General features: G+C 53.0%; 12 protein-coding genes across 12 annotated transcripts; 6 read left to right on the forward strand and 6 right to left on the reverse strand.

The window, feature by feature from the left end:
• Positions 1-74: 74 nt before the first annotated feature.
• mmm1 (ERMES complex subunit MMM1) lies at positions 75-1,646 on the reverse strand (the record flags this gene model as incomplete). The annotated part of the gene is made up of 3 exons (XM_058451887.1): positions 75-1,497; positions 1,549-1,579; positions 1,631-1,646. 3 exons carry the CDS (start codon positions 1,644-1,646, stop codon positions 75-77), a joined length of 1,470 nt encoding a protein of 489 aa, XP_058308425.1.
• Positions 1,647-1,922: 276 nt separating this feature from the next.
• On the forward strand, positions 1,923-2,807 carry N7498_004826 (DUF1183 domain protein; the record flags this gene model as incomplete). Its single annotated transcript, XM_058451888.1, has 1 exon — positions 1,923-2,807. One exon carries the CDS (start codon positions 1,923-1,925, stop codon positions 2,805-2,807), a length of 885 nt encoding a protein of 294 aa, XP_058308426.1.
• Positions 2,808-3,217: 410 nt separating this feature from the next.
• Positions 3,218-5,005, reverse strand: N7498_004827 (transcription factor TFIIIB subunit BDP1; the record flags this gene model as incomplete). Its single annotated transcript, XM_058451889.1, has 2 exons — positions 3,218-4,917; positions 4,978-5,005. 2 exons carry the CDS (start codon positions 5,003-5,005, stop codon positions 3,218-3,220), a joined length of 1,728 nt encoding a protein of 575 aa, XP_058308427.1.
• Positions 5,006-5,340: 335 nt separating this feature from the next.
• On the forward strand, positions 5,341-7,700 carry N7498_004828 (E3 ubiquitin-protein ligase BRE1; the record flags this gene model as incomplete). The annotated part of the gene is made up of 4 exons (XM_058451890.1): positions 5,341-5,520; positions 5,612-6,346; positions 6,401-7,471; positions 7,527-7,700. The coding sequence occupies 4 exons, from the start codon at positions 5,341-5,343 to the stop codon at positions 7,698-7,700; spliced, it is 2,160 nt and encodes a 719-aa protein (XP_058308428.1).
• A 441-nt stretch (positions 7,701-8,141) lies between these two features.
• Positions 8,142-9,139, reverse strand: N7498_004829 (urease accessory protein UreF; the record flags this gene model as incomplete). Its single annotated transcript, XM_058451891.1, has 2 exons — positions 8,142-8,929; positions 8,986-9,139. 2 exons carry the CDS (start codon positions 9,137-9,139, stop codon positions 8,142-8,144), a joined length of 942 nt encoding a protein of 313 aa, XP_058308429.1.
• Positions 9,140-9,458: 319 nt separating this feature from the next.
• N7498_004830 (protein kinase COQ8) lies at positions 9,459-11,618 on the forward strand (the record flags this gene model as incomplete). The annotated part of the gene is made up of 1 exon (XM_058451892.1): positions 9,459-11,618. One exon carries the CDS (start codon positions 9,459-9,461, stop codon positions 11,616-11,618), a length of 2,160 nt encoding a protein of 719 aa, XP_058308430.1.
• A 411-nt stretch (positions 11,619-12,029) lies between these two features.
• Positions 12,030-13,493, reverse strand: N7498_004831 (alpha-mannosyltransferase; the record flags this gene model as incomplete). The annotated part of the gene is made up of 1 exon (XM_058451893.1): positions 12,030-13,493. The coding sequence occupies one exon, from the start codon at positions 13,491-13,493 to the stop codon at positions 12,030-12,032; it is 1,464 nt and encodes a 487-aa protein (XP_058308431.1).
• Positions 13,494-14,568: 1,075 nt separating this feature from the next.
• On the forward strand, positions 14,569-15,728 carry N7498_004832 (uncharacterized protein; the record flags this gene model as incomplete). The annotated part of the gene is made up of 3 exons (XM_058451894.1): positions 14,569-14,583; positions 14,644-15,243; positions 15,291-15,728. 3 exons carry the CDS (start codon positions 14,569-14,571, stop codon positions 15,726-15,728), a joined length of 1,053 nt encoding a protein of 350 aa, XP_058308432.1.
• A 653-nt stretch (positions 15,729-16,381) lies between these two features.
• N7498_004833 (uncharacterized protein) lies at positions 16,382-16,881 on the reverse strand (the record flags this gene model as incomplete). Its single annotated transcript, XM_058451895.1, has 2 exons — positions 16,382-16,633; positions 16,699-16,881. The coding sequence occupies 2 exons, from the start codon at positions 16,879-16,881 to the stop codon at positions 16,382-16,384; spliced, it is 435 nt and encodes a 144-aa protein (XP_058308433.1).
• A 286-nt stretch (positions 16,882-17,167) lies between these two features.
• On the forward strand, positions 17,168-18,673 carry N7498_004834 (putative Snf1 kinase complex beta-subunit Gal83; the record flags this gene model as incomplete). Its single annotated transcript, XM_058451896.1, has 3 exons — positions 17,168-17,907; positions 17,974-18,547; positions 18,598-18,673. 3 exons carry the CDS (start codon positions 17,168-17,170, stop codon positions 18,646-18,648), a joined length of 1,365 nt encoding a protein of 454 aa, XP_058308434.1. The 3' UTR covers positions 18,649-18,673.
• Positions 18,674-19,168: 495 nt separating this feature from the next.
• On the reverse strand, positions 19,169-20,315 carry kae1 (O-sialoglycoprotein endopeptidase; the record flags this gene model as incomplete). The annotated part of the gene is made up of 2 exons (XM_058451897.1): positions 19,169-19,911; positions 19,964-20,315. 2 exons carry the CDS (start codon positions 20,313-20,315, stop codon positions 19,169-19,171), a joined length of 1,095 nt encoding a protein of 364 aa, XP_058308435.1.
• Positions 20,316-20,628: 313 nt separating this feature from the next.
• N7498_004836 (ribosomal lysine N-methyltransferase) lies at positions 20,629-22,240 on the forward strand (the record flags this gene model as incomplete). The annotated part of the gene is made up of 3 exons (XM_058451898.1): positions 20,629-20,779; positions 20,883-21,481; positions 21,536-22,240. The coding sequence occupies 3 exons, from the start codon at positions 20,629-20,631 to the stop codon at positions 22,238-22,240; spliced, it is 1,455 nt and encodes a 484-aa protein (XP_058308436.1).
• Positions 22,241-22,430: the final 190 nt, after the last annotated feature.

Consider the following 22,430-nt stretch of genomic DNA (forward strand, 5'->3'; position numbering starts at 1 on the left):
ATTGCAATTGCATTGAATGCTTAGTATACACTGAAGTAGAGGGTTAGAATGGTAGTTTCATACAAGGCATCGTCTCAGTCCCTGGGCGTTGAAGTCCGTTCCGGCATGGCACCAGGCATATTCAACTGGTCACTAAACCCACTGGCGCTGTCTTGCCGTGTCATGCTGGGACTGCGTAGGCCACCCATATCCACATTGAAACTGTTGCTGCGCGAACCAGCACCCAGTCCACCAAGCCCTAACCGCGCATCCAATCCTCCACGGAACCGTAAGCCCTCCGGCTCTCGATCGCGGTCATCGGGGAACCGAATGGGCCCTCCAGCGTCCCCGGATCCGGCACTCCGCGGTGGTGCTGTAGATCCGGCGTCTGAGTCTTCACCGGTCCGCACGCCAGTCCGTCCCATGCGTGGCCATAGATCCGGTAACCCGACCACCTGCACCCTGGGCTCGACGACACGCTCTTCGAACCAGGCATGGACGCGTGCCTCGACTAGCTGGGCGACCTTTGGTACATCCTGGAGTCGGCTACGGGATCCGATGAGCGAACGGACTGAAAGGTCCAACCGGTAATCCGGCAGGAATGAGAACGCCACGTTGCTCTTGGGGCTGCTCTTGGGCGGTTGTTGGTCTTGTGACTCGGCGCCTGGGGAGCCAGGGGCTGGGTATGGGCTATTAAATTTCGTCTCCGCCCCCGGGGGTGTCGGTGATGTAGCCGGAGTGTTTAGCGGATCGGTTTGTGCGGGGATCAATGAGATGCACAGTGTTCCTGAGAAACGAACTACCGAGACTGAAAGAGCAACTGGGAGGATGGCGGAACGCGGCTTCGGGTAGTTAAGAACCATGGAGGTTTCCACGGCGATGGAGAGGTTGTCGTCGCTGAGATCAACATCTAACAGGGCCTGCAGCCTCCCGCCATCAGAATTGGGGTCGTCGACGGCGATGATTCGGCAATTGCTGAAAATCGGAAACTCCTCTCCCAGGGAGATATCCGTCACCGTGATTTTGTCTATAAAGGAGGGCTTCTTCTCGGGGTTATTCATCGCCGCCGTCAAGGAGCTCAGGATGGATGACGTTGGCGAATCCTTGAGTGTATATGCCGTCTGTCTGTACTGAGCAATGGTCTGAGCAATCAAGACGTTGAACCAATCCAGCGACTCGGGCTGGTGGGACGAGTGGTGCAGCCGATGGCGGCCATGTTTCGAGGAAGGGTTGGTAGGGATGGCGCTGTAGTAGGTCTTGCGGAGGATCGAGCGGGTATTGGTAGCAGAGGCAGGGACCGGGCGTAGAACATTGGAGGTGGACGGTTTTTCTCGGAGGGTCTTCTGGCCATCCTGAGGGGTGCTGTACACGGAGCTGTTGCGGCGGTGGGTTGTGCGGTTCGAGAGACCGCGTGATGGAGGCGGCGGGGCTTCACCGAAGATGAAGAACTTGATGAAGGCGCCGAGGAGAAGGACGACGGAGAGCTGCCCGAGCAGAAATCCCTGGGTGAACGATAGGCTGGGTCGAGTTAGCGATCTAGATTACACTCCACCTGTTTGAGAAGCGTACGAGGACTGAGGCGCGACTGGCGCGGGCTCGTCTGGATAGAGTTAGAATATCAATGCTATGAGAGTCAAGGGATGCAACACACGTTGTTGGAGCACCATCGTCAGCGGCGGTCGACAATGCCTGGTCGTGAAGCGCCCATCTCCAGTGGAAGAGAGGTTGGGTGTCGGGTCGGTGGATCAGTGCCGAGCTTATCGTTTATCGCGGGGATCGGAGCTTCTTTTTCCAGGACACGCTGCAGCTTCTCACTGGGGCGCCACTCCACTCGCGGTTGATGCCTGTTCATGAATGACTCTGATTGAAGCTAACGTCCGCCACTGAACTCCAGCTTTGCAACCTCTTCAACTTTTGAAGCCGAGCTGCAGGAACCCCAAACTATGCATCTCTTTACAGCCCTCACGGCGCTACTCCTCGCCTCGCCAGCAATATGCGCCAGGACATCTGAGAACCCACCAGGCAAAAATGCCATCCTACTCTCCAACGTCGATGCCTTGACACTCCGAGCAAACCGCATGACCACTTCCCGCCGAGTCTCGCCCATGCCACAACTCACCTGTACCGGGCCCTCGAAGAAAATATGCGCCATGTACCCGATCGAAATAATGCGCTGCAAGAATGAAGGCTACGACTACGACGCGGAAGACGTACAATGGACATGCGTCGCCTCTTTACCGGCAGAATTCAAGCTCGGCTCCACCGACGTCGTGTGTGAAGGATACCGCAACGCAGATGACAAGTGGGTGCTCAAGGGCAGCTGTGGTGTCGAGTACCGGATGCTTCTGACCGAGCTGGGAGAAGAGAAGTATGGGAAGCAAACTAACAGTAACATCGGTATAATGGGCTGGTTTGAAACCATCTTCTTCTTCGGGTTCATCGCCGTTGTCTTCCTTATCATCTTCGCCGCTGCTACTGGAATTGGCGGGAACCGGAGACAACAAGAGCGACGAGGATGGGGAGGATTCTGGGGCGGCGGTGGAGGCGGTGGTGGTGGATATCCTCCTGGACCACCACCTCCTTATAGTCGCTTCTCTGATAGCCGCTTCTCTAGTAGCAGAGACTCGGATAGCAAGAGCTGGAAACCGGGTTTCTGGACAGGTGTGTTGAGTGGCGCGGCGGCTGGATACGGGATGGGACGACGTTCGGGTAACGGGGGCAGATCAAATAATTACGACAATGGCGAGGGCAGCTCGCGGTCTGCTCGTTCGCCAGGGTTCTCGTCCCCAACGTCTAGCACTGGGTTTGGATCGACCAGACGTCGTTAGTCTTGAACAATGTATAACTGCGTGAGTAGGGCCACTATAAAAAAAATAATTTCAATAGCGAAATGTTAGTTTAACACGTTCAAAGAGCCCTGGGGATTATCAGAAATCCATCTCGAAGATAGTCTAATAGATTGATCTAGGAAGAGGTCTAAAGCGCTGGAATGAGGGTCTCAAAGTGTTTGTTAAGATGCTCCTTACCCCCCAGGCACGTATCTGAAAGCAATCAAAATTGTGACATTTCTATCGAGAAAAGCAAACTCGAGAGATATTCATCCCAGACTCCTTGGCTATGACTTCGGTATCTCTCTCCGCCCCAAACGCCGTACTAGAATGAAAAACAACGGTGTATCAAGCCCGCTTCCCAAAATTATAGAGCGCCCGCTAAAAATAAACAACAGTGAATACGTTCACTAAGCCATTGGGATATCATCAATAGAGCCCAACACTTCTTCAGTACCTCCACTTTGGGCCTTGGCTTTCTTGCCGCGCCCCTTGACCTTGGCAGGAGCGCCATTGGCTTTGTCGCCGTCGGCATTCTCGTCCTTGCCCGTGCCGGTGGGGTTGCGCATCAGTTCTTCTTGAAGCTGCTTCTCCTTCTCATGTTCTTCCTCGATGCGTTTCTTCTCGTCATCGAGTTCTTGCTGGATGACCTTGGGGTCGTCGAAAGTCTGCTGGGTCATCTCCGAGTAAGTCTGGATATTGATGGTCTCGCGCGGGCCGAGCAAAGTGTCCTTGATCCGCTGAGGATCACGACGCTCTTCATTGTTGAACTTCAACTTGATCTGCCGGCGTGACCGTCCTGGGAACAGCTTACTGATCACCATGAAGTCGGTGCCGAACATGCGCAGGCCACGATAGAATAGGTCGGTTAATTCCTCATCCCAGGTTTCTGTCTTAGAGCGCTTGCCGTAAGTGGCCTGGTTAATCTTCCGGGTAAGTTGGTTTTCAACCACATCTTCAAGGTCACCAGCGCTTCGTGCGGCATCTGCATGCCGGTCCACCTCGAGTGATGCTGTATCAAGGACGATCTCGCCGTTGACGATTCGCATGAGTGGCCCAGCCTGGGGCTTGGCCGGAGGAATACGATCTTCCCTGTTGTTTTCGGGCTCGGCGGTCTTTTTGACGGGCGTGCCGCTATTCAAACCATCCTCCTGGGCTTTCCACTTCCGCTCCTGCTCTTCGATTTCTAGTTTGCGCAATTCGGTCTCACGCTTGGACTTCCTTCCAGTCTTCAAATCCTTGCACAACTCAGACATTTTGACAACGTTCGGCAGGATTTCTACCCGCTCTGCACCTTCAGGAGTTGGTTCGCGCTTCCTGCGGCGAGCCTTCTTCGCCTTCTCGGATCCATCAGCTTCAGTCCCAGCCTTGGATGCCTTTCGCTTAGCCTTCGCATTTGCTTGACCAGGCTCAGGGGTGGACGGGGTCACTGAGGGCGCAGGTGTTTCGCTTGCTCCTTCAATTGTCGGCACAACTGCCTGAGAGGACGGGGGAGTGGGGAGTGTAGATGCCTTCCTACGACCCCTGGTAATCTCTGATGTCTTCTTTGCATAACTAACTTGCCGAATACGGAGAGGCGCAGTCGCATTGTCCTGAGCCGCAGCTCTCGGTTCGCGGGAAGAGGACTCTTCAACCCCAACATCATCAGTCGGGCGCGGAGCGTCTTGCACTGCTGGTGCAATTTGTTCGATTTCATGTTCGATTGACGGCACTATCGGCGGTTCGGCGGTCACGGTGCGAGGGGAGGTGGGGATATCGGTTGTAGGAAGTGAGGGTGGGGGTGCATTTGATTCTTTGGTGGCAGGCGTGGATATAGAAGCTTTGCGCTTGGGGCGAGAAATTGAAATTGCTGTAGCGTTTGGAGCTGCCCGTGTGGGCTCCTTTGTAGCTGACACCGCGACCGGCGCATCGTCAATCACAGCAGGCTGCTCCGGCTCCGCGACTCCCGCGGAAGGCGGCCGGAGTGATTCAGTAGCATCACGCTCTTGAGACGCCTGTGCAGACAGAGTCTGACTCTGTGAGACTGCACTGGGTCTCCGCGCCGGTGCAGCATGTGCAGGCGCGGCGCGGCGTGTGGGCGCCTTTGGGGCGAACTTCTTGCCCGATTTGTCTGCACAAAAAGTCAGTAGATGTTCTTTCGCAAGTGCGATCATCATAGACGTGTACTTACTAATCGCAGAACTCGAAAATGATTTCATGGCTGCCCATTGCTGAAGATGGCGGGGTTGACTTGAAAGATCAGAAAAGTTACGCGGAGGGAGTGGGTGGGTGGTCACGTGGGAGGCGCTAAGCTGACGCTAAACCTCGTTGAAAATCCTCCTGGCTTCAACTCCTTCAATCTCAACCATCCCGCCCCTTCACCACACTCTCTCGTCCCTGCCACTCCTTCACTATTTCGTTGAATTCACCAGAACTTTCTCATTCTGGGACCGCTGTTACCAAGACTGGCCACGGTCCCAGTGTCTGCCTCGGGCTGACTGAGTAACGGTTCGGTGGTGATCAGTTGCCCTCTCCTATGCCAGTCTAGCCACTGATGCCGGCCGCCGAACCCCTTGTGTCTTCAGAGTCCGGTCTTGTCAAAATGGAAGACCGGAAGAGGCCCGCCGCAGATAACAATGACTCGGCCCCGCCTTTAAAGAAGCAGGCGACCACCGTGAATGGTGCCGCCAAGCCCCATCCGGATGCCGATATGCCCTGGAAAGATGACCTGGAGGTATGTGTAACACTTGAACCCGTCGGATGAAAGACCTGGAGCGCTTTCTCCCTCCGCTCCGAAATTGCCGCTAACCGCACCCTCGTGATAGCGCGTCCAAAAAGATGCGATAATGCGCCAGATGTACGAATACAAGCGAGAGAAACAGACTTTGGAGTCGCGATTGAATCAGATGTCGAAAGCTGCCGCACATCATAATGATCATCTTCGTGTCATCGACTCCTGGTTCAACCAGTTAATCGACGAAGTGAAGGTTATCTTGGGCTCGCAGGAAGTCAAAGAATCTACTTTCAAAAGCTCACTGCAGTTCGAAGATGCTGAAGGATTTGAGTTGCATCTGAAATCCAGGTCCGACGATATTCGTGAAATCATCTCTCACTTTCAATCCAAACTGGCTGATGTCTCCCCCGATGTTACAACGCTTCAGAGCAAATTAGCAAAGAAGCTAGCTGAGGAAAAGGTCACGATTGCTGAATTAGAGAAGGCCCTGGCCGAGAAGTCACAGTTGGAGGAAAGCCTGGAGGCTGCGTCTCTGCGGTACATGGTCGCTGAGAAGAAACTCGATCGCGCGAAGAGCGTGACTGCGACCAAGTTGGATAAGCAATATATTATGGGTGGAAACCGACCGACCCCCGAGGTTGCGCAAACAAAACGAGAGGAATCGTCACCTGCCAATGGTGGGACTCCCGTTGGAGATCGCAGCATCGAGTTGGAGGAAGCCAATAATAAGCTGAGTGCTGTTTCTGAGAAACAAAAGGAACAATTGCAGAAGTTGGAGGCTGAAAATGCGAGCTTGCTCAGTCAAATCACTGAGCTCAAGGTCAAGGTATGTTTATTAGGCCTCATGGAATCGATATCACCAACTGACATGTGAAACCAGTATTCGAAACTTACCGATGACGATTACGCGCATACCGACCTTTTCAAGCAACTACGATCACAGTACGAGGATGTGGTGAAGCGTATCAACCACCTCGAGGCGACAAATGTACAGCTGCGCGAGGAGGCTGAGAAATACCGCTCGGAAAGAACCGCATACAAGATCCAAGTGGATGACGAAGCACAGAGTACCATCGCCGAGAAAGAGGCTCAGCTCGAAAGAGCGGAAACCGATTTGGCACGGATACGAAATGCACGTGACGAGCTTCTGGCGGATCAGCAGATGCGCAAGGCCGCCCAAGATCAAGAAAAGACTGCCGGTATCAAGTTGCAAGAACTTGCAGATGCTCGGGATGCCCGGATCACAGCTCTGGAGTCCGAGATTGAGAGATTGCGGTTGCAGATTGACGGTTCCAAGGCAGCCGAGAACGTGGCTGAGATGCCGCTCGAGGAGCTCCGGTCGAAGTACACTAGCTTGGAACGCCAATACTCCATGCTGAACACAGAGTTGACCTCCATGCAAACCGCCTACAAGAAGTTCTCCACCTTGGCATCGCAGAAGGTGACAGACTTCAGTGCTTTGGAGGAGAAGGTTGCACGGTTGACAGCGGAGAAGTCCAAGGCGGACCAAAAGTACTTTGCTGCCATGAAGAGCAAGGAAGCCCGTGATGTCGAAGTCCGCACCCTCCGTGTGCAGAACTCTAAGACTTCCGATATTGTCTCTCAGTTGAAGGAATCGGAATCTGCGACCCGCTCCTTGCTGTCCAATATGGACAAACAAGCCAGCGAGACCAAGGAGGCTCTTACTTCGGCCCTTGATAAGCACCGGGCTCTTCAGCAACAGCTAACTGAGAGCAACATTCAGGTGGAGGGTCTCAAGAACCAGGTTTCTGAGCTGAGAGCGCTTTCCAACTCCAAAGATGCGACGCTGGGAAGCACATCCTCCGCTCTACGCCAGGCAGAAACCGAGATCTCCGGTCTGAAACAAACCCTCACAGACACCAAGAAGAGCCTGGAGAACTGGAAGAGCAAAAGTCTCGGCAACAACTCGTCGGAATACGAAATGCTGCGGGTAAGTTTTTGGCGCTCGGACGAACTGTTATATGGATCCACTAACCTTAATCCAGACCCTTGCCTTGTGCACGGTGTGCCGCCGCAACTGGAAGAACACGGCGATCAAGACGTGCGGTCATGTTTTCTGCAAAGACTGCGTCGAAGAACGTCTCACTTCTCGCTCCCGCAAGTGTCCCAACTGCAACAAATCGTTCGGAAGCAACGACCACATGCATATCACCCTGTGATTCGACTTTCGACTCTTCTCTTCGTGTATTATAGCCCTTTTTCTTTTTCTTTTTCTTTTTTTTCCCTCTCCCTTCTTCCTCCTTATCATCCTTTTTAGTGGTCACTTTCGGACTGGTCCATGGTGCGGTGTTTGGCTGCTTTCAAGATTGGTTGGGGCCGGCGTTTGATGAGTTTATGCCCTGCTTTGGGGCTTGTTTTTTACGCGACGACATACGGCCGAGCATCGGTGGATCTTTTTTTACTTCTCTTGCTCTTTTTTTTTTCTGGCGCAGGGGCGCTGAGTGAACCGAGCGTGGTCTCTTTGGATACCCATCTTTCCCGAGAGGCGCACTTTGATTTTTCTCGGCTTTGGCTCTAGATCATGTAGGAGTACTACGTCCGGGACGGAAAAGGAGATACGAATGCAAATGCCAAGTCTCATGCAGTCATGAACTTTGAAATTATGAGTTAAAGATCCTACTATACAAAAGCTCATGCCTGCCCACCCACAGATCCAGCGCAGGGACAACCTGCCCAGCCTGATCCACCTCCGTATCCCACTCGCGCTCAATGCGCGACATAATAGTATCCTGCAATTTCTGGCTCGCCAGGATATTCTGTGCTTGGTACGGACCCATCACCGAGGCCCGCACCGCAGCGCTGAGGACAGCCTTGGCATGGTTCAAGACGAAAATATAGGCTGTTTGTTGCAAATCCAAACCCATGGCTCGGCAGACTACACCCCAAAGTGGTGCAAAGTGGCCCATTGGGCCCAACTCATCTGCATTGTCAAAGGTTGATTTCAACGCATCAGAGAAATCATCGATGGCTGATACAGCGACGTCGGCACTGGCATCGGTGCCTCCGGGTCGTGCGAAGCTCACTCGGAACGCACGCTCCCATACGCCCATCAAAGCTCGGCCTTGGGCCACGCTTGCTCGTTGCGCGACAATGCATGGTGTGGATGCGTCGAGGTCATTATCAAGGGTTTCTAGGTCTTCGGGCTGCCGGTAGCCTGCTAGCACGTAGGGAAGTGATGTGCTTGCGAGAGAGGCGATGGAGAGTTTGAGGAAGCGGTGGAATGATGTGACGGGGTTGGTGCGGAGTGGCTTATTATGTGCGAGGTAGGACTCCAGCCCGCTGGAGTATGCGAATGAGCCCAGTGGTAGCGCGGAATCAGAGAGGAGGAGGAGAGCATGTAGAGATGAGGAACGGACGGCGTCCGCGCGGAATTTATTATTATAGAAGGCTGAGGGGGTTTCGTTAGCATATTGTTGAAGTCCAGTCTCTTCGGGCAGTACTTACCAGTGCTAGAAGGCATTGTCCAAGGAATCTTATTGTCGGGGTAGGAGGAAGGAGGGCTGGGATATATAGAGGCGTCGAGTTGGGCCCGCATTTCCTGGAGGCGGGTCTCCAGCTGAGCGATCTCACTCTGAATTTCTGATGGGTCGAGCACCATTATGTGGGATGTGTGATATCCGGGGTATCTAATTGAATGTTGAATGAGAAGAGAAAAAGGAAAGTGGTCGCAAGGGCGATAAGGATGGTATATAGCAGGCGTCGGCAGCGATCGGCAGAATAAGTGGGTATCGGAGACGGCCGCGCGCCCCCCGGCGGATTCTCTATCTCTGCATGACTGTCTGCTATTATTCACATTTATCCGGCTCTGGCGCCACCTTATTATTCGATCCTATTACTCGATCACCCATCCGGCCCTTGATTCCGCCATCGACCGCCTTGAATTCTGCCCCGACATGAGATAGCTGCCTTCGTCAACAATGTCGGGCAGGCGTCTGCTGGATGCTATCCAGTTCCTCAATGTCTCCAAGACGGTCGCTGCGAAACACCTGGCCATTCGCCAGCACCAGCTCGATGTCTACACCCGCACTTCCTCGTTAACTAAGGGCATCAAGGACCAGGTCGACGGTCTGGTCCTGACCGCACAAGCCGCTGCCGCTTTGGCGCGTCGATTTAACGACTCGCCGCCGAGCCCTTCGCCGAACGCCGCTCCGGAGCCATCGGCCGATAAACCTACCAGCCCCAGGACTAGTGCAACCTCACCCCCTCCGGATGTGGCACGGAAGCTACAACGTCAGGCTGAATTTCAGGTCCCGGCTTCCGCCGCTCAATATGAGGGCAATGAGAATCCGGACTCGTTAAATGTCAGCCAGCAGCAGGATGTGTTCTATGAGCCTTCGAAGCAGAATGGCCCGGACCTCTCCGCGCTGCCTAGGGTCAAGTTACCGAAGGCGGCCGGCAACGTTCAAGCTGGTGTAGGTGATGGGTTGAATGCCGATGTCTTCCATGCAGCCACGGGCCCAGAGAAGAAGACTGCGGAAGAGCTCCCTGAAGAGATGATGCAGGGTCTCTTCCACAGTCGGAGGGTTGGCCGCATGCTCTCCGGCAAACCGGCACCCAAGAAGGACTGGAAGCCGGTGGAGCAGCCTCTTCGGCCAAGTCAGCCGACCGTAGCATTAGACCCTCAATCCGAGGTCCTTACGAAGGCTCAGGAACAGGAGATGGCAAATCTGGGCGCGAGTATCGCCGAGGATGTTGTGCCACCTGCGCAAGTCGTGGAAGAGAAGGTGCCTTACCAGATGTTGGAATCTCGGGTACCTTCCTCCCGAATTGGTAGACTCTGGCAGTATGCCGGGCTAGGCACCTCGATGGCATTTGGTGCCGTCAGCGAAACTATTCGGCGGGCGAGCGGTAGTCAAGACACCGGATCGGTCATGTTCAGTGCGGGCAACATGGAACGAATGGTGGCCAAGCTGTCGAAGATGCGTGGTGCAGCTCTCAAGCTGGGCCAGATGCTCAGCATCCAGGACTCTAACATGCTGCCCGAGCCGATCCAGCAAGTGCTCCAGCGTGTCCAAGACCGTGCAGACTACATGCCTGCATGGCAGCGTGACAAGGTCCTATCTGATAATCTCGGACCAAACTGGCGAGACCTGTTCTCCTCCTTCAACGACGTGCCAATGGCAGCCGCCTCCATCGGCCAAGTCCACTCGGCCGTTCTCAAAAGCACCGGCAAGCCCGTCGCCGTCAAAGTTCAGTACCCTGGCGTAGCCGACTCCATTGACTCAGACTTGAACAACCTATCCATCCTCCTCACAGCCTCCCGCCTCCTGCCTCGAGGCCTCTACCTCGACAAAACCATCGCGAACGCTCGCGTCGAACTCGCCTGGGAATGCGACTACCTCCGCGAAGCAGAATGTGGCGCACGCTTCCGCGAACTCCTCCGCGACGATCCTGTCTTCGTCGTGCCCGAAGTCATGCCCGAAGCCTCCGGGAAACAAGTCCTGACTATGGAAATGCTCGAAGGCGTAGCAGTCACCAAAATCCAAAACTTTACCCAAGAGCAACGCGACTGGATCGGAACCCAGATCATGCGTCTCTGCCTGCGCGAAATCACAGAGTTCCACTACATGCAGACAGACCCCAACTGGACCAACTTCCTTTACAATGCCCGCACCAACCGCCTCGAACTCCTTGATTTCGGTGCCTCTCGCGAGTACCCCACAAACTTCATCTCGACCTACGTCCGCACCCTCGTCGCCGCCTCCCGCAACGACCGCGCCCTTTGCCAGGACCTTTCCCTGCAACTGGGATACCTCACCGGCATGGAGTCTCAGGCTATGGCAGATGCCCACGTCACTTCTGTCGTAACCATCGCCGAGCCGTTCATGCTCTCCTCGCCTGATCTATACGACTTCCGCAATCAGACTATCACGGACCGCGTACGCGCTCTCATTCCGCTAATGATCCGTGAGCGTTTGGCTCCGCCGCCTGAGGAGACGTATAGTTTGCACCGAAAGTTGAGCGGTGCTTTCCTGCTCTGTGCAAGATTGGGTAGCCGGGTTCCTTGTAAGGAGTTGTTTGCGGAGGCCATTCGCAAGGCTGAGGCGAAGGGGTTACAGGTTGACGCGCAGAAATAGGCCCAAGGCTACCACATGTAATCTATAGATGATGCTGCATTGGGCGGTTATGTATTATAGAAAAATCTTGTACATTAAGTTGAATATTGGGAATTCACCTTTCAGATCTGAATATGTTTTATAGTATGAGTAGATGGGCGTGGAGAATGTAGTCAGATTCAATGGGGTCATTTATTTGCCTAGTATTACACTCTAGATCTAGAAGTTATGCTGAGGGACTGTATGGTCCGTGGCCAAGGGACAAAAGAGCCAAAGATGCAAGCGATACCATGCAGACCAGCTGGACAGGCATACATTCAAAGACGTGTCGACAAGCTTGCATAACCAAAACAAGCATGTCACAAGTCTTTTGCAGATGACGGCCAAATGTCGAAAATGACAATGTGAGCCGCAAAGAACCCGGGGCTGCGTTCAAGAAGGCAACGGCTTATGCTCAAAAACACTCCGCCAGTAATGCCTAACCTTATCACAAATCATATCCTGTCCCTCCCAACTAACAAACTTAGCCTCAAGCTCACAAGCCGTCCAAAGAATCTCCTTCCAAAACGCCTTCTCAACATCAACCTTTGCACTGAACCTCGCCACAACATCATCGGGAATCGTCCACGCGCGTGTGTAGGACCCATCATCATTAAACGCCGGGTTCACCTCATGCTGATCGAAGATAGTAGCGGGGTTGAATTTGGGGAAATTGGCGTGAATGAAGAAGACGCCTGGCGCGGGGGCTTCGTCGCCTCTGACGCGCCACTTGCCCTGTCGTGTAAGTTCGAAGTCTTCGATGGGATTGAACTGCGCCATGGCGGAACCGGCTAGACCGCCTTCTTTGCGGTGGCCGAGGGCGCAAATGGATTCGCTGACTTGGTAGAACGGCTCGCCTATCGCGGTTGCTGCTGCGATAAAGGTTTCCTTGTCGCCTTCGCCGGCGGCGCCTTGTGATAGGAGGGGGTAGTAGTGCGAGGGGCCCCAGTAGTTGTAGTAGGTGGCGAGGAGCAGGGTGCGGAGGTGGGTTTTCTTCGAGACGAATAGCTCGCCAGACTCGGTGGACTGGCGTAGGTTCATGGGCGGGGCAGACGTGCCGGCGATCTCGTAGAAGATGGGCGAGACCGAGGACGCCCAGAAATCAGGCCAAGTGACCAGTCCTCTAGTGCGAAATAGCTCGCTCTTGAAGATCTCTTCCGGCTGCTCGAGCGGGAAGGCGTCCGCGTCGAGGAAAAGAATCTCCTCGAAGGACGAGAAGAGCATAGCGAATGGCTTGAACTGGTACTTTTCGATTTTCGCAGGCGCCGCGGCGAGAATCCGCGAAAGAACAATACATTTCGCGTTCAGAGATGGCAGCACCACGTCGCAGACGTACTCTTCGTACTCGTGCTCGTCTGCGAGGAATACCTCCATCGGCAGCGTGGACCCCGTCCGGCGGAGCATGCGCAGTGATATCACCAGCACTGGTAGGTATGAGCCGCCTGCGGTCGATACGACGCCCTTGGTACCAGGGACATATTGCAATTGCGGTGGTTCGCTAGTAATAGCTCCAACGAACCCCCTATGCGCCTCCTTCATCCTCTCAACATCATCCTGTTCGACAAACAGGTATTCCGGCCTCGGCAGAGCATCCTTCGCCTTGAATCCCTCGGTCGGGGCTTTCGTGAACTCGATGATGGGTGTGGTATTGGGTGCATATTTCACAAGATACCCATGGAAAGTGCTCCAAAAGTCCTGGTGCCCGGCCGTGAGATCGAGTGGTGCAGGCCGGCCGGTGCCGTCGGAGGAAGAAGCGGTATCGGCGCGCCAGCGCGAGAAAGCCCAGGTTAGGAACGAGGCGATGACCAGCGCAGTTAGCAGCGTGCGCACACGTAGAAGGGATCGTGGGATAGCCATCGCTCTTAGCGCGGGGGTCCTGGAGCTCCCCACGGTGCCAGAAACCGACGGAGGCGCTAGTGCGAAGGTAACGATTGAGAGCAACGTGGGGGGTTTCACGCCCAATTCTGTGGCGCAGACATCAATGGGAATGTAGATGGGCTGTTTCAAAAGAAAGGGTTCACCGTTCTCGGAAAAAGGTCTGCAATCGAGGGCGTAATGATAATTGAAACACCGGCGTGCCACGGCCCCTTCTGGAGCACGGGCCCACTTGAGTGATGCACGTCAGCTACGGTGGGGCGGAGATTTTGTAAGATATTGTAAGGTTACTTTCAAAGATAGTAGATATAGCATCGGTCCGACCTATTTTAAAGAAGTTTTCAAAATAATACCTAGGTAATAAATAAAAAAGAAGAAAAACTTCTAAAGAAATTCCCTCGAAGAAAGAGATTCAGAAGGAAGGAGAGAATAAGGCGTGTAGGGCCGACTTACAATATCGGCTTGTTACCCTTATACAGTGCTAGATTGGAGTTTCTGGGTCTATAATCTGAGGAGTAATAATGATCATGTCGTCATGCACAGCCAAGAGATGTAAAGTCATCCCATGGGTGTGGCAATGCCTCGCAGTGCCAAATTCTACCTGAAAGAGCTCTTTGTATATAAGCCACATTTCACTCTGAATAAATTGTAGCTCACTTAATTGGCTAATGCCATAAGTCTAGATCTCATAATATGAGCGTTGAGGCATAAACTATCTCTACCCCACGGTGGTGATGTTATATATCGCTGAAGTCGGGCGGCTCGAATACCCCTAATTAGGACAAGATCATCACAACTTGCACGTCCAAGGATTAATTATCCTAAAATGGCGCACTTGATCGTGAAGCGTTTTAGTTCAAAAAAATCATATTATCCGCCCCATATAGCGAGGCGGCTACAATAGCTGATTCTAACAGAAGATACGCCTAGACCCAGACGCACCCGAGGGATATAAAAGACCGTGAATCGTGACCACAACTGTACTTTATTGATTTGCATACCGAGTCAGTACACCCAAAGCCCTCACAAAAGATTTGAAGGTTTGAACTTTTTCAACATGCCATCAACCCCGGTAGGTCCTACATCGACACATTGACCTCTCTGAAACATTCACTTCTAACTTACAACTCAGCGTATCTTCGACCCTCCGGTCCACCTAGCATACCAACACCCAAAAGCAATCCACACACTCGCCGATATAAAACTCGACCCCTCGCCAATCTCCAAAGTCGCCTCCACGGACCCATTCCCATTTCTATCCGCAGAAGGCGTGCGAGCCTTCCGTCGCGAGCTCTTCTCCAAAGATGTCCTAGACAACTGTTCCTTCCACACACGTGCCGGCTCGGTGCAGCTGCGTGGTATGGCACCACGCTACGCACCATTTACATACCAGTTTTGGACTTCCCCTGAAGTCCTCGAAATCGTGAGCAAGCTAGCGGGCGTCGATCTGATCCCTGTCTTCGATCATGAGATCTGTCATACAAACGTTCAGCTGGGGCCGAAGGGCCTTGAAGGCGTCAAGGATACGCCTGTTGATCCACCGGGCGTCCCGGAGGAGTACAAGAGAAACCAGAGCGGTGAACAGAAGGGCAAGCCTGTTGTTCCGTGGCATAGGGACTCTTATCCATTCGTTTGTGTGGTTATGCTGTCCGATACGAGTTCAATGACGGATGGCGAGACGGAGATGCAGAAGGGTGATGGATCGACTGTCAAAGTGCGGTCTCCGAGCATGGTACTAGATCCTTGAAACCTGTGAAATTCTTGTACTAACGATGTTAGGGCGGAGCGGTCATCATGCAAGGCCGACATGTCAGCCATATTGCCATCCCAGCAGGCAATATGCCGGAGCGAATTACTCTAGTGACGTCTTTCCGTCCTCGCTCGCCTCTTTTGGTGGACGATTCATCTCTGATGAATGTGCGCACCAAGTCACTCATGCCGGAATTGTATTACCAGTGGGTGGAGTACAGGCTGCGTTTACTCAGTGAGCGGTTCAAGTATGAAGCTGACGCTTTGGATGTCCGGTATAACGAGGCTGTGCAATCCAGTGATGCGGAGGGCAAGCCAGGGTATTGCCGTAAGGAGACGGTTGATGTTGAAAAATTGACGCATTGGATGGAAGATCAAATGCGATATATGCGACAGACGCTTTTTGAGATGAGGCCCGTGACGGCCGAGGATAACATTAACAAGAACTATATTCCGAAGGTGGAGTAGTACGAGGTGAGCTGGGTTAGTTTCGAAAGAGAGTGGATTTGATAGTTGCTTTTTTTGAACAGGGTTGGGAATTGACTCAAAACTTTGAACGCTCACATTTAATCTCCTGTCAAGTGAAGCCACAGACAATCCCTGGAAGCTTAGATAGTGGCATCTCTCATGAACCCCGCGATGATCAGAGCGTCGCGGGTTGCATTGCCAATTTGAGATTAGCCTAAGACCCGAACCAGGCAAACCAGTGCGGTTGAACGTACCAGAGTGGAGGAGGTTGAGTCCTTAGACACAATCCCATTCGATAAGAAATTTTGTAGGGATTAGTAGCCAACAGAATAGACTCTTGGGGTGTAGCCTGGTTCACTTTGGGTAACTCGGAGCGGTTTGCAAATGACACCTTAAGAGCTATACTCTGCCGCTGCGAGCATATCGGTTAGCACATTGTTGTAACAGTAATAACTCACAGTGAGCAGTAGCTGTCCTACGTTGGCATGGTGAATAGCATGGCCCTTACCATTACGTCGCGGGCAACCACACCAGACTATTCGTTCTGACTTGGGATTGGCATGCGTTTAGATATCAAGGACTACTCGAGGATATAAAATATGCAATGGACTCTCTATTAATCAATTAAATCGTGAGTTGCTATTCGTACATGCTCAATCCTTAAAATCGTCAGAGCTCTGGCTGTTCTCTTCTTCTTCCAAAATGGTTGAGGACTGGTAATTGTCCCTCCATTTGGTCTCCCAATCAAGCTGTGGCTCTTTTAGGTCTATTAAGTCGGTTGAAGGAGGTTCTGAGCTGCTGGATGGCAGCCGCAGGAGCTGCGATAAGGCATCACCGGTGTAGTGTAGGACCAGGCCTACGGTGACCCCCGTGAGCACCGCTCCAGTCATGAAATAAAGAATGGCCTGTGATCAAATGAGCTTTCAAGATTATCCAAGCAAGCAAAACAGAGATGATCATGGATAAGTACCTCGAACTTGACCAGGAGTCGAAGCGGAAGCAGCACTATCGTGAGTACGCCGTGTCCCAGATACAGCAACGGCGATACCAAGATATGGAGGAGATACAGCACGTAGGAGAGAAGTCTTGTCAAGAGATAGAACAGCGTGCCAAATACCAGGAGCAGGCCATCAACGGCCAAGCCCACATCCATGATCCAATGTTAGGGAGCAGGTCCAGCTCCAGCTCCAAAAGGGGAAGAATCCGGGGAAGCCGAGTTATTACCGCCAGCCCTAAGCCCTAGCCCGATTTGATTCCCCGGCGTCATCGGCTCGACCTACAACGTTGTCGAGCAAGTGCAGCGACTACCATCCCCTGCTCGCTCCCTCGCCTCCATGCTGCCCGCCTAGCGGTTCTTGTCGTCAATTTCCTTCCTACCCACTCTCTTCTTCCGCAGCGCTCCAAACGATCCCTAAACCGCGCCGTCTACCCCGCCTTCAATGGGCAACAACCCTTCCAAGGCCGGCGAAGGGCCGCCGGACCATACCCCCAATGCCCCTGGTGACCGAAAGGTCGTTCGTCGCCCCTCTCTTAACGCGATCCCGACGCAGAAAGCTGTTGCGGCCGACCCTTCAGCAACCAGAGAGACAGCCGCAGGTCGCCCAGCAGCTTACCCGAGCACTGCCCACCAGCGGCTCCAGTCCCGAAATGCCGGTGATTCCCCAACCGGAAGATCTATCAAATCTGAAAGACAAGATGGGAGGAGGACTGAGTACCCGCAGGGCAAGGATATCCCCTCGCCGGACACCTCCAACCCAGTGCAGGTCCCCGTCTCCCGACAGTCCGCAGACCGTGATCCGATGAATCCGATGGCACCCTCGGCACCGCCTATTAACTCTTACTATAACACCTCGACACACCTGCAACGTCCGCCACGCTTGCCGTTGCCCATTGGCGATGCTAACACCACACCCGGTTCCCCTATCATGGGACCGGAGGATTCGCATATTCAATCCATGCCTGCGGACCGCGTGATGGACGATCACATGGGTTCTGCGGCTGCCAATCTCAGCAGTACCACAATGGAAGGAGATGAGGGTGGGGACGAGCTTTCGCCATATGCGGTCAGTGGAGTTGGTAAGGCAGTGCCCACCGTCATCGAATGGAATGCGCCCGGTCAAAAGGTCTATGTTACCGGAACATTTGTTAACTGGGAGAAGAAGTTCAAGCTGCACAGAAGGTATGCATTATACCCTTGATAATTTTTCTGGGTGATATTTGGGAGCACACGGCTAATATCAACCAGCGAAAGTGGATCCGTTATGTCGACAACACTGAATCTGCGGCCGGGTACACATCACCTGAAGTTCATTGTTGACGGAGAAATGCGAGCTTCGGATACTCTTCCCACTGCTGTTGACTTTACCAACCACCTGGTCAACTACGTTGAAATTAGCGCAGATGATGCCCACAGGGAGAACGACAAGTCTACTACCCCCTCCGGGGACCGTACTTCTCAGTCAGAACAGGATAGTTCCAAAGAAGGGCTAGTGGATGCGGACGAACCTCCAAAGAAAGAAGTCGAGGAAGAAGTTCCTCCGGGCGACTTTGGCAGTGTCATTCCCCAGTTTCTCGCTGACCTGGACAGGGAGGAAGATCACCCAGCCTATATACAAGCTGCTAACATCATTGGGGATACTGCAACTCCTCCCAGCCTGCCTCTTTTCCTGGGTAAATCGATTCTGAACAGCACCACCCCAACCAAAGATGACAGCAGTGTTCTCAATTATCCCAACCACACTGTCCTGAATCATCTTGCCACGAGCAGCATCAAAAATGGTGTTCTTGCTACGAGTGTCACGACCAGATATAAGCGAAAGGTAAGACAACTTGCTACACTTCTCCTATTCAGCTTTCTAACGTTTTGCAGTACGTCACAACCATCTTGTACAAACCAACCGGCGATATCACTGGGGAGTGAGCAATCCCCCGGCACTTGAATCGGCTCTCTTCACATGGCACAGTCTGCAAATATCATCTCGAAGAGACCATATTGCATCACATGCATGTAGCCATTCCCTGGACGCCAAGATATCGTCCCCTCTGGGATCGAACTAGCATACCGCGCACCAAATGTATGCAGACATTAGCCACAACTCACACATCGGACCGCTATATGAAGAAATATGGAGATGCTGAAAAGAACGAGAGCACCGCTCACATATTGCATGATAACCCAAGGCGTTGCTTCACTGGGAAGCCTTTGCAGGGGTTAGGACTTCGGTCATGCAAATCTGATTTATTTCGACCCCTGCGCGGTAACTATTGCGCAGGTACTTACCAGATACTTACTGATCTACTTCAATGTGATTTAATTTGATTGTAGTCTCTGGATCATGAATTCCAAACCCTTGGAGATTATTTGGCCGAACTTCACAAAGGATCCTCGAACCTGGATATGCTAATTTCGTAACACATAATAGATATCTAATATCAACCTTTTAATCATCCCGCCACTTCACCCACACCGAGTCAGTTCGGAACCGCTGGGTGCAGGCTGTTTCCTTCAAGGGAGTGGTCAAGCCCGTTTTGTATGACAGCATTCCAGCTTGGGCAATCATGATACCGTTATCGATGCAGAAACGCTCATCTGTCGCAAAGATACTGCCACCCCGATCCCGCGCCATAATTGCCATCATCTCCTGCAATCGCTCGTTGCAGCCCACGCCACCGACGATAAGCACCTCCTTGGAGCCAACATGCGCCATTGCCCGCTCAGTAATCTCCACCAACATCGCATACACTGTTTCTTGCAGCGAAAAGCAGAGATCCGCACGAGTGGGCTTGCCATCCGGGTCTTCACTCGTATGTTCGGCATTCGAATCACTCTCCGCATCTGCCTTTGCCTGCTCGGGCCCGCCTAACCCCCACGACGCAGCAAGTCCATCAATTGCAGCCAGGATTCCAGAGAAAGAGCAGTCCATGCCTTTGACCACGTACGGGAGGTCTACTAGCCGCTTGCTCTTCTTCGCGAGCTGCTCGATATTATATCCCGGTGCCGGGTCATTGGGGATGTGTAGCGTCCGCGCGAACCGGTCCAGACAGTTACCCACAGCTATATCGAGCGTCTCGCCGAAAATTCGGTATCGTTGAGAGCTATAAGCGATGACTTGTGTATTACCGCCGGAGACGTAGAGGACAACGGGGTTCGTAGCGCCTGTAATAAGACGACCCATTTCAATATCTAATCGAGTCAGCTTGATTTTCTTTGAGAAAAAGCTTCGTGAGAAACATACGTCCAACGCAGTGGTTCACACCGACCAACTTCTTGCCCCAAAGCAGACTCAACATCCGCGCTGCGATGGCCACGCTCTGCAGCGGGGCACCCATGCCAGGGCCTTGCGTGAAGCAGATACAGTCCACATCGTCCACCGTCACTTTCGCCTCCTTCAGCGCCTTCTTCACCAGCTTCACTACCCATGCCCGGTGGTGCCGCGCCGTGTCCTTGGGCAGGAATCCCTCGCCTGGCGGGGCGTTGTATGTGTGACGGACGTTGGCGAGGACCTTTGCTTCGCTGCCATCGTCCGGGTGCAGCATGATGCCAATGGCAACCTTGTTGGCCGAGCCCTCCATGCCAATTCCGATCATGATGACGGTGTTTCAGGTGTATCACGAGAGTGGATGAATGAGGATTGTCGCAAAATAAGGTCGGACATGGTTTTCGTTATCAACTTATCGGGACACTTAAAGCGGCACTCCCGTTTCTCCGAACCAATGCGTCTCCAATCTACTTCCCTTTTCCTTTTCCTTTTCCTTTTCCTTTACCTTTACCTTTTGCCTCTTTGTTTTCTTCCCACTCTCTCCCCTTCACGGCACTCGGTGTCTTGTATGTTTGTCTTACTCGTACATACATTCACCAGTCCACTCCTCCCCCCTCCCTACCTACTAGGCCATAAACACAATGTCCTCCTCCGCCCACTTTTCCGAGTCCCAAAGCTTCCAACAACAGTCAAACGAGTTCGTCTCTTGGCTTGAAGCAAATCCCGATGTCAAGGTCAATCCGAAGATTATGCTCGCAGACCTTAGATCAACCGGTGCAGGCCGGGGAGTCGGTAAGTTGACCCTCTGCCCACCACAGAATTTCCACAGAGTGGAGCGTGCAACAAAAAAGCCCCAAGAAAATACCCCTCTAACAGACTTTCCTTGAAAATCTAGTGGCCCGAACAAATATTTCCGAGGGTGAAGAACTCTTCTCAATCCCGCGCTCCCTAATTCTCGCTGTCCAAAACTCTCAGCTGAAGACCCTGCTGCCGCAGGATATCGAAGCCCTCGGCCCATGGCTTTCCCTAATGCTGGTTATGATTTATGAATACCTGCAAGGCGAACAGTCAAGATGGAGTCCTTATTTCCGTGTCTTGCCGACTCGGTTCGACACGCTTATGTTCTGGTCACCTGCGGAGTTGGCGGAATTGCAGGCCAGTGCCATTGTTGACAAGATCGGCAAGCAGGGTGCCGATGAGTCTATTCTGGGTTCCATTGCGCCTATCGTGAAGGCGAATCCCAATCTCTTCCAGCCTGTTAATGGGCTTTCCTCGTATGAGGGTGATGCTGGTACTGCGACTTTGCTTGAGCTTGCCCACGTGATGGGGTCGCTCATTATGGCCTATGCTTTTGACATTGAGAAGGCAGAGGAAGATGATGACGAGCCGGAGGGCTCGAATGATGGTTACATGACCGATGACGAAGAAGAGCAGCTTTCTAAGGGCATGGTGCCGCTGGCTGATCTGCTCAATGCCGATGCAGACCGGAATAACGTGAGTACATCTGATCATGCCCAACTATGGATTTATACTAACAGTTTCGTTTAGGCCCGCCTCTACCAAGAAGAGGAAGCCCTGGTCATGAAAGCCATTAAGCCGATTCAAGAGGGTGAAGAAATTTTCAATGACTACGGAGAAATTCCCCGCGCCGATCTACTCCGTCGGTACGGCTACGTGACAGACAACTACGCCTCATACGACGTGGTCGAGTTTTCTCTTGCAGACATCTGCCAAGCAGCCGGCCTTCTCAACAGCTATGTGGAATCACAGCCCAGACTTCAACTCCTCGAAGAGCACGACCTTCTCGACGACGGCTACGTGATTCCCAGACCATCCCCAACCGACACGCTGCAAGACATTCTTCCAATAGAACTATTGGCCCTGCTCACCACGCTCTGCCAATCCCAAGAGGAATTTGAGCAGCGCCGCTCCAAGAACAAGCCGCCCAAGCCGGCTATTGAAACCCCCCAAGCAGGCCTACTCTACAAGGTCCTTCAGACCAAGCAGTCGCGTTACGCCACTTCTCTCGCCCATGACATGCAGCTCCTGTCGAGTCTTACTCCCCCTCAAGCCGACACCGCGCTGGAGGGTTCATCCCGGCGACTCAAGATGGCCCTCCAGGTCCGCATTGGCGAGAAGGAGATCTTGCAAGCCATCCAACGCATGCTCGACTCTCTTGCTAGCAACGGGTCTCTGAAACGGACAGCTAACGGCGACCATGACTCGAGACAATCCAAAGCCGCGCGGTACTAAAGGAACTACATACCCAGCGAACTTGATTTCCAGCGACATTGACATTCCCATTCCCATTCCGACTCGATACGAGCGACGAAAAGTTTTGCATAATTGCATAAGTGATTATATTTCTGTTAGATTTTGGAAGTCCTTTTTTTCTGCCTTTCTGCCTTTCTCCCATCATCACAGGCATCATAACTTCGGTTAT

Source organism: Penicillium cinerascens, assembly GCF_028974065.1.
Source record: "Penicillium cinerascens strain IBT 15544 chromosome Unknown contig_5_segment0_segment0, whole genome shotgun sequence".
Lineage (NCBI taxonomy): Eukaryota > Fungi > Ascomycota > Eurotiomycetes > Eurotiales > Aspergillaceae > Penicillium > Penicillium cinerascens.